General features: G+C 41.4%; 1 protein-coding gene across 1 annotated transcript; it reads left to right on the top strand.

Moving 5' to 3' along the window:
• The first annotated feature begins 7,062 nt into the window (after window positions 1-7,062).
• On the top strand, window positions 7,063-8,448 carry LOC147883184 (protein JINGUBANG-like). Its single transcript, XM_087399257.1, has one exon. The coding sequence runs from the start codon at window positions 7,063-7,065 to the stop codon at window positions 8,446-8,448; it is 1,386 nt and encodes a 461-aa protein (XP_087255383.1).
• The last annotated feature ends 1,876 nt before the right edge of the window (window positions 8,449-10,324 follow it).

Below are 10,324 nucleotides of genomic sequence, written 5' to 3'. Positions count from 1 at the left end.
GAGGGAAAAAGAAGAGAAGGAGGAGGGGAAAAGATAAGGAAAAGAGAGAGGGGAAAAGAAGAAACGAGAGGAAAAAAGAGAGGGGGAAAGAAGAAAAAGAGAGAAAGCATATGCTTATGCTTATGCATGAGCATATGAGTATATGCTCATGCATGAGCATAAGCATATGAGCACAAGCATACGCAAATGCATATGCTTATGAAAGAGAGAAAGATGATGAAAGAGAGGGGAAAAGAGAGGGAAAAAGAGGGGGGAAAAGAAGAGGGAAAAAGAAGGAGGAAAAGAGAGGGAAAAGAAAAGAAGGAAGAGGGGAAAAGAGAAGGAAAAGAGAGAGGGGAAAAGAAGAAACGAGAGAAAAAAAGAGAGGGGAAAAGAAGAAAAAGAGAGAAAGCATAATCTTATGCTTATGCATGAGCATATGAGCATATGCTCATGCATAAGCATAAGCATATTATGAGCGTAAGCATACACAAATGCATATGCATATGAAAAGAGAGAAAAGAGGAAGTGAGAGAGGGGAAAAGAGAAAGAGAGAAAGCATATGCTTATGCTTATGCATGGGCATATGAGCATAAGCATACGTAAATAAGAGAGGATGAAAGAGTAGAAGGAAAAGAGAGGAAGAGAGAAAGCATATGCTTATGCTTATGCATGGGCATATGAGCATAAGCATACGTAAATGCAAGAGAAGGAAAAGTGGAGAAGGAAGAGGGGAAAAGAGAGGGGAAAAGAGAGAGAAAAAGAAGAGAAGGAAGAGGGGAAAAGAGAAGCATATGAGCATATGCTCTTGCATGAGCATAAGCATCCACAAATGCATATGCATATGAAAAGAGAGAAAAGAGGAAGTGAGAGAGGGGAAAAGAGAGGGAAAAAGAAGAGAAGGAAGAGAAGAAAAGAGAAGGAAAAGAGAGAGGGGAAAAGAAGAAATGAGAGGAAAAAAGAGAGGGGAAAAGAAGAAAAAGAGAGAAAGCATATGCTTATGCTTATGCATGAGCATATGAGCATATTCTCATGCATGATCATAAGGATGTGAGCATATGCTCATGCATAGGCATAAGCATACGCAAATGCATATGCTTATGAAAAGAGAGAAAAGAGGATGAAAGAGAGGGGAAAAGAGAGGGGAGGAAGAAGAGGAAATAATAGAGGGAGGAAAAGAGGGGGGGGAAGAGGGAGGAAAAGAGGGAAAGAGGGTATGAAGAGGGAATAAGAGAAGAGAGGGGAAGAGAGCTGGGTTCCTATGCCCATCACTGCAGCTAGCTCTTAAGGTGCTAGCTACAGGCCAATGCAAATCATGGAAATAAAAATAGGAAAAGAGAGGAAGCACTTTCTTACTTGGAAAAGTCCGCTTGGTGTTTCGTGGACTGGCCCGACAAAAGAGAGGAAACATACCATTTTCCAAATAACTAGTTAGATGAAGAAGGAGTTTGGAGAAGCAAATTTCCAAAGGGATTGAATTGAGGGGACAAGCATAAGCCTACAAACTTGTAAGGAGAAAGCACGAAAGGAAAGGAAAGAGGAGGAAGAGAAATACCAAAAAGAGAAGAGGTGAGTCTTCTTTCTTTTACCAAATCTCATTTTTTGTCCTTAACCTCTGAAAATCAAGCATGGAAATTAGCACATAGAATTAGCAATGCAAGGAAAAACATGCTTCAACACTCACAAAATGAAATCTCACAAAAAATGAACCTATATTGCTTAAAGAGACATGCCTTCTTGAAAACTTCCTTTCACATGAGCAGAGAGGGAAAAGGGTGGAGAGGGAGCACAAGCGTTGGGAGAGGGGCTCGGTAGGGGTGAGGAGTGTGGGAGGTTGGAGGAAAGCAAGGTCGCCGAATATAAGGTTGGAGGAGAGATTTTTTGTTTTCCTAGAGTGTGAAAGATGGTGTCGCGCGAGGTTTTGGGTTTAGCCCCCAACGTCTCTATATAGCAACACTTATACCCTAAAAGTGTTGCTATATACTTATACCCTAAAAGCGTCACTATATAGCGACGGAACAAGGCAAAGTGTCACTATATAACAGGTACTTGATCTAAGAATAGAGGGAAGGAGCTCATGGGTGGCTATTTTTTGGATCTTAATGGATTCCCTTGCATTTTGTGTTGTGATTTTGGAGGTGTGTAGATGGAAAAGTGATTTTGGAGGTGTTTAGATGGAAGGGACGAGTGGAAGCTTGTTAGATGATGCACCAACTCCTGGAAGCATAGAGTGGCTTATGGAGAGGGTGTATTGTCATTGCACTCATCGCAAGCGAGAAGTATGACATCAACGCCATATTGTCATGCGCCACTTGTGGATGTATGGGAAGGAGTGCAAATGAGTACTCACTATTGGTGGTGCATGCGGTGATGGATCATCAATAAGTCAATGCTATTTGAGTTCATGATTAATATTGCATGCATACACGACACGAAACCTTGAGACAAGATCTTATATTTACAGGAAACCTTGAGATAGGATGAGGAGGGTGGTGAGGGTGTGCATATACCTTCACACTTTGAGAAGCAGTATAGTCTCCCGGATGTGCCAGATAATGATGAGGGTATGGTGAACATGATGGATTCTGGTTTTAGGGGCACTACATCACATGTATACATGATGTCCGAGTCTGAGGCCGTGTACATGGCACCTTTGATAGAGGAGTTACAGATCTTATGGAGAGGACTGTGGGTCTTTGATATTTCTAGAGCTCCTAGACATACCAATGGCATTTTGGTCAGGGGAATCTTGATGTGGACCATGTATGACTACCCAGAATATGGAGAGTGTGCAGGTACGTGGTTGTGTCTTTACATGTAGAATATATGATTATGCTCTATGACTCTCTTTCACACGCATGTCTTATACTAACACATTCATGCATGCATGCAGGACTTGTTACAAGTTATCATCTGGATGTATGATGCATGTAAGTTTCTTACCTCTTGATGTAATTAAGTAATTATTTGTGGCAATATACACTATAAAATAGATGCATCCTCATTGTTTTAATGATGCTCTTTTGCAGTACAAAAAGTAGAGTGCATTATGGTCATATGGATGACATTTTTGCATGGAACGCATCGATTCAAAGAGAGTCACGTATGATTGTGGAGTCATGGCTAACTTCACACTAGATAGCTAAGCAAGTGCTTCAAATACCAATCTTCTCTCCTTGTAGTTGGATTATTGTGGGACCATACACGAAATCTATGAAATTGATTTCAAACAATTTAGTATTTTCATTCTTGATGTAAAATGGTTTAGAACTATTTAAAATGGTCCCCATGCGATAGTGAGGAAAGACAATAGTGGTTTCTTTGCAATAGACTCCACCAAACTTTGGACAGATGAAACTGATACTTTTACTCTTCCCAAGCATTGTGAGCAGGTGCATACTAATGATTTAATCAATTGAAGCTATTATTTTTAAAGATCAATTGGTACATGTACTTAAGCATTATTTTGATATAATTGATGGCATTTGGCACCCATCTTCAATATAGGTGGTTTTTCATTCGGATCGTTCTAATCTAAGATGGAGCTACATGATCCAAGTTGCACCACACAAAGTAAGAAAATTTTTGAAGATAGAGATGTGGATATGGAGATGCCACTACCAATGCCGGATCCAATTGATCCAGATGGATCTAGTGACGAAGAAGATGAAGATCACAATATGAGCTAAGAGGAAGATGTGCATAATGACATCGTATGGGAGAAAGATGGAGATCACGATATTAAGGAAGAAGATGACGATCATCAAGAATCACCCGACTTTATTGAAGAAGATGATCAAGTCTTAGGTGAATGTACGATGCCAGAGTACGATGATGATATAGGAGATCAACTTGGTATATAGTTGGAGATAGAGTTGTTTGGCGCACTAGACTTGGCTCAGGATGAAACTGTTGATGTAAATGCTCTCCATTGATTTTTTTCATCCCAAACTTGGACATGAATATATGAGCTTCAAACTTGATGTACATGCTCTTGTAGTTTTATTCTTTCAAAGGATCAAACATGTATGAAAAGAAATTTTTTTTGTCATTGAGAAAAACTATCTTTAAAGGTCAGGATGGGGAAAAATACTCTCTATAAAATGTCGCTATATAACAACCTTCTACAAGTCTGGCAAGTGTTGCTATATAGTAACACTTTTTAAACTAGCTTTGCATACCGACAATTAGTGCCCCGCACGTGCTAAACATCGACGCTTAACCATTAGAATAGGGCCTGTGTGTAGTAGTGAAAATTCAATCTATATTTTCCTCTTTCTCTTATTCTTTACGATTGTATCTTCATGTATTTCCATGCTTAGTTTAACTAAGTTCTAGTTATGCATGCATTGATTCACAACTTTGTAGTTGTAGTAGTAGGAAAGTACAAGTGACTACAGTTAGGGCACGAAATACTCTAAGGTTCATTATTCCATAGTAACCCATCTTAGGGCCCTTTCTAGGGTATTGCACAAAAACTAAAATCCTTTGGTTAGAAAATGTTAATCAATTATCGGTTACATTTGAGGTCAAGTCCAAGTGGAAGCAAAAGCCATGCCACGACTTACAAGATTTCGGCCAAGCCAAGCTTGGATGTTGGAAAAATTGCAAGAAGGAATAACCTATGTTTAGGAATCATGAAACTACATGAAAGGGTGCACGATTCTTTTGCACAGAAATTGCATGCCATCATGAGACAAAAAGTAATTGTAAGGTGATTAATAGATCTCTCATAGCAGTTTTGGTTTGGTTTGCAATATGTAGAGGTGTAAATTAGAGGTATTAATAGATTCCTATCTAGGACTTGCTGTGAATTGCAATAACTATGATTAAAAGAGATGTAGTCTTATTACATTAAAAACATAGATTTACATATAGCAACTTGAAATGTTAATGTGAACAACCTTTTTTATTATGAGCATGCTTATAAAAGAATCTCCTTAAATGTTGGAAGCATGGGTACTAAGTACTCTAGGCACTTCTAATGTAGCAACATGAAAATATATTACTATTATAGTATTATTGTAGTCTAGCATTTGCATTGATAAATCAGTAGGTGTACTTACAAAATATTAAATAAAGAATCTAAATTAGCAACATTTCTTCTTGAGCCTTTAATAAATGACTCAAAATTAGAAGTTTGAATATATGAAGATGGGGGAAATCGTAATCTTTGGTATGAGAAACCATGCATAAGTCCCTTCATAATCACAAAAGGCATGTATAAACAAAGGTAAAACTATTCTCTCTGTACTTAAATGAGCACCCATTGCATTGAGATCAATGTAAGGTAAGGATATTTATGACAATACACAATGATCAATCTTTGGCATAAGAGACGAAATGCAATTCCAATGGGGTTCATAATCACCAAAAAGACATATATGCAAATGAAGATGAGATTCCTCTCTTTATACTTTGTAAATTAGCCCAAAATGATGACCCATTGCATTGAGATCAATGTTGCGTAAGAATAGGATGACAAATAAATTAATCAAATGGAAGAGGCATCAAATGAATGAATATAGCAAGGTCACCTTAGACTAGTTGCACCTAGCAGACTTTTATTGTACATTTGGACAATGTCAGATTTCCAGTGCAAAAAGAGCATCCAAGGAATATAATCTAGTGTGGACTTTGTCAAGAACTTGATAAGTCACTGTGGCACATGGTCCTAGGATAACGCCTTCTTTGATCATGCAAGATCGTACATATTAACATATTTTATTTTTAATGTGACGGAGGACGAGAAACGTGGAAGATACAAATTAAAGACTATTGCAAATCAATCAAAAAATTAAGGCTACTCTCAACCATTATGGAGTAGCAACCCTTCTTTAGTTGCATTTACGTATAGCTTGAGTACTCAATAAATTAGAACTAGAATCTCATTATATTTAATGCAACACTTCTCCCTTTTGTTGTTTTAAGATATCACCCTTAGAATCCTATGTAGTAAATATTTTATGTACAATTGAATGGCATTTGCCCATGCAATAGTGTTATGTGTGATAGTTGAATTTCAAATATGAACTTGGAATGTGTCTCACGAGGTTGACAACTTGTTTTAGTACAGAAGGATACAAGTCAACATTGGATAAACCTTGTGATGCTAAATTTAGAGGTGTAAATGGTTTTTGGGTTTCAAGGTTGAGCTCTAAGTTTTGATGGTAGAAAACTATGCACATTCCAAAGCTTAGGAATTGTTTTAACTTGGTTGGTTAGGCAAAGGAAGCCATTTCAAGTGAAATTAAATAATATCAAGGCACTTGAAGTGTAGAGATAAACACTATGATTTTTCAAGGAAATTTCGTTTTGGTAAAGGATAGATCTTTTGGGGATGGTGTTGAGATCTTTTAACTAAGGTGAAGTAGATAAAGCACTTCCATTATCTACTTAAAAACGTTCTTAAAGCACTCAAGAGCGTTAAAACATTATAAAACTCCTATAAAGCATCAAAGGCGACTTAATTTTATGTAAGGGCGGACTACAATATTAACGAAGGATAAAATAAACTAAGGAGCAGCCACTCTTGTGAATTTGAGGGATGATTTCGCGGATCTTTTGGATGGCAAGCTGGCACTGTCTGCATTCACCGAAATCCCCTTCTCAACATCACTGAATCGAGTCCGATTGGGACATCAAACCATGCTTGGAATCCTGTTACGTATAAAGCTTGGTGCTTGTCCCTCAAATGGGCACAGCTACACAAAGAGATCTCAACATCTCTCCTCCCATCTCTTCAGGTTCCGACGCTTTTTCTTCAGGTAGTCTGGGGCTCGAGGTTTGCAGCTCGAACTCCCAACTTTCTATCATCAGCCGCAGCCAGCCCGTATCGCGTCTGTACTAGGCACATCTCACCCAGTCCGTACGCTTACATCCGTCTTTTCGTCCCAGTGCCATTTTCAGAAGATCGCTTCATTCCGTCCATCTTTTGATCCTGACTTATCGTTAGATCAGCCGCAGACAATTTTCCATTAAAGGCCTCGAGTCCTGAACTTTGGTGCCTTCAAGCTCTTAGCCCAACTCACATCTCCTTCAATCAAGAATCTCCCAGGTTCGAGCCTTTTCACGATCCACCTCATGGACGCCGTACGATTTGAAAAGCTTCTCGCTACCGAGCTTAGTCCAGCACTCGGGAACGACCATGCAGATCACCTTAAATTCATATCTTCACAGCTGCAGGCTGCTGTCAATCGACGCAGACTGAGAATCGAAACCGCACAAGTTTGCATTTCTGAAAAAGCACATGAGGCTTCTACTGACCCGGTCCAGATCATGGAAGCTGTATCCTTAGAATCTGTAAGAGAAGACCAGAGCTTCACCGATTGCTGCTGCCTTGCTTCGGAAATCACATTAGGGAGTCCAATCCTGAGCTTGACAATCACTGGCGGCCAACTATACGTGGTTTGCCAGACTGGCGATATCAAAGTGCAAGATCAGCTGGACTTGAGCCCAAGCCCAAATTACTTTCCCTCTACCATGCCTGAGGTAACCGCGCTGAGTGTCGAGGGAGAACAAGTCTTCACAGCCCACCAAGACAACAAGATCCGAGTGTGGCAGCTCGCGAGGTCAGACGGGGAGCGCCGGCGACGTCCCATCCGAGTTACGACGCTGCCCACAACGAAGCAATACCTCAAGAATTGGGCGTGTGACCGCAAGTACGTGCAAGTCCGGCGCCATCAGCAGCCGTTGCCGTGGATGGAGCACGCGGACAAGATCAGCGCATTGGCAGTGGGCAAAGACGGGCTGTTGTATTCAGCCTCGTGGGACAAGACAGTGAAGGTGTGGAACGTGGAAAAGATGAAGTGCGAGGAGTCGTTCAAGGCGCACGACGACGCGGTGAATGCGATGGTGGTGGGGAAGGAAGACGGGCTGCTGTACACGGGGTCGGCGGACAAGGCGATAAAGGTGTGGAGCAGGAGGGCGAGGCTGAGGAAGAGGCATGCGATGGTGGTGGCGATGGAGGGGCAAGGGTCGGGGGTGAATGCGCTGGTGCTGGAAGAGGAGGGAGGCGGTGGGAGGTTGTATTCGGGGGGGATGGATGGGAGGGTGATGGTGTGGGGGAGGAGGGGGGGCTTAAGCGGGGGGGGGTCACCGAGGCAAGGGGGGGGGTTCGCCATGGAGGTGGAGGAGACGCTGGGGCGTGGGCATCGACAGGCGGTGCTGTGCTTGGAGCTACATGGGGAGTCGTTGCTTATCAGCGGTTCAGCAGACAAGACGCTGCGCTTGTGGAGGCGGCCCAAGCCTGGCTGCTTGGGCTTCCACACGTGCATAGCTGTCCTGCGCGGGCACACTGCGCCTGTGAAGAGCGTGCGGGTGTGCAGGCTCCCTGAGCTTGTAGATACCGGCGTGAGTGCAATATACTCGGGTGGGTTGGATGGCAGCATCAAGATGTGGCTGCTCCCCCAAACACAACACCAAGAGCAAGGCAACTCTTCTACCAAGAGCAAGATCATATATTTTTGAGAGCGCCGTTTCTCTCTCTCATGGAGAAAACTCCCTACCTCCTTAGAGAACTCTCAATTCTTTCAAGAGGATTCTGCACCACCTCCATTGTGAACACCATCACTCTCTTTTCCAATGGGAGCACAGAAGATACCATGCTAAAGCTCCATTGCTCACGTCAATAGGAGTTGCTTTGCCCATGCATGCCTGGCATTTGCTAAACAATGTTTCTACCATGCTAAAGCTCCATTGCTCACATCACTAGAAGCTGCCTTGCCCATGCTAGGCATCGGCTCAACAATGTTTGGCACTCCTTTGAGTTGGGAAGTTGCCCCTCAACAATCATGTACACTTAGAGTCGTACAATTTTAAGGGTAATCATGTACTTTAAGACTGGAATTCCACCTTGCACTTAAGGAATCTATTATAACATGTTGCCCCTCTTGTACTTTTAACACTTTTTCTTTTGAAAATTTGATCTTATAGCTTTCATGAAACCTTTTATGGTTGCTTTTTGTCAATTTAAGCATTTAGAGTTTAAAAGCACATCTTTATATATAGGATGTAATTAAATAGAATTTCTTATAATTGCAAATTTAAATATCATATCTTCTACAAGTACTACGTCAAAGAGATATATCTTCGTCTTCTATGTAAGTATCCTGGGAGCTCCCAGGTAACACCACTAAGAACACCACCTATTATAGTTCTATCTTGGCTTAAACACTCGCATTTGGCCACTATCTCTACCCTCCCCCTAAGAAATGGATACATGTCCATATGTCTTAGAATTATAAAACTAAAAGCTTGCCTTGATTCTTTTGATGGCCTTGCATTACAAGGAAAAGGGTTGGGCATATGCAACAAGGATTGTCAAGGGATTTAAATATGTGACTTAAATCAACAAAATCAATCAAAACTCATCTAGTCTTGAAGGATGTTTTATCCTTTTGATTAGTTAATGTGTCAATGCCTATGATATCTTGGTCTTTCTTGCTACCATGTGATAAATATTACTTGTATATGGATGCCTTGAAAATAAAAGTAGATATTAAGTCATTTGTCAAAAGAATTATGTCCCCCCTAATGTGGAAAAATAAAAGAATCTAATTCATTAGTCAGCACCTAGCCCCCGCATTGAAAATTAACATAAGCTTCTATAGAGCCCCATTCCGAATCCCCTCCTAACCTTAGCTCACGAAAATTTAATCCCCTCTTAAAACCCTAGCCCTCTATTACTCCATCGTTCTCTCGCCTCCACGCCTCCCCCTCTGTCTTTCCCTTCCTCACAACCTCTCCTCTCCTCCCTCTCCATCTCTTCGCTCTCTCCTCTCTATCTCTTTGCCTCCCTCTTCATCTCAGCCCTCCCTCACAACCTCTCTCCCTTATGTCACAACCTCTCCCCTTCCCTCACAACCTCTCATGCCTTCCCCTCCCCTCTGCTCTCCCTTACCGCCATCAACCCCCTACCTGGCTCCCCCTCTGCCTAGCCTTTTTTTGCGACCTAGCCCTGTGCTTAGCAACAACCGAATTTCAAAGTTGTATTATCACTCATGATGGGCGTCTAAGACTACAATTAACATTACAAAAAAATTGGACTAAAAAAGGGGCCCTTTAGAGAATTATTAAAATATTAGAGGCGTGGATAAGGGAATATGGAATCCATCAAGAGATTATGCCATGTGGACTTCTCTATAACAGAGGCTCTCCAATTCTAGGGAAATTTCCATTTTTTTCCCAAAAAACATAATTGGTGCTTCACAATAAAATATTGCCCATGGCAGGTCTAGCTTGCCATGTCAGGCCTCCTTGTTTTCCTCCCATCCAAACTAGCCCCCAACTAAAACTATTCTCACGTTTTCTTTCTACTAGTTCAACCAAAGTTTGACTTTCAAAT

This window comes from Dipteris shenzhenensis, chromosome 28 (genome assembly GCF_047967505.1).
Source record: "Dipteris shenzhenensis isolate YYH24624 ecotype China chromosome 28, Dip_SZ_1.0, whole genome shotgun sequence".
NCBI lineage: Eukaryota > Viridiplantae > Streptophyta > Polypodiopsida > Gleicheniales > Dipteridaceae > Dipteris > Dipteris shenzhenensis.
The sequence above is the reverse complement of the archived record's forward strand: the minus strand, read 5'-3'. Positions and strand labels throughout refer to the sequence as shown.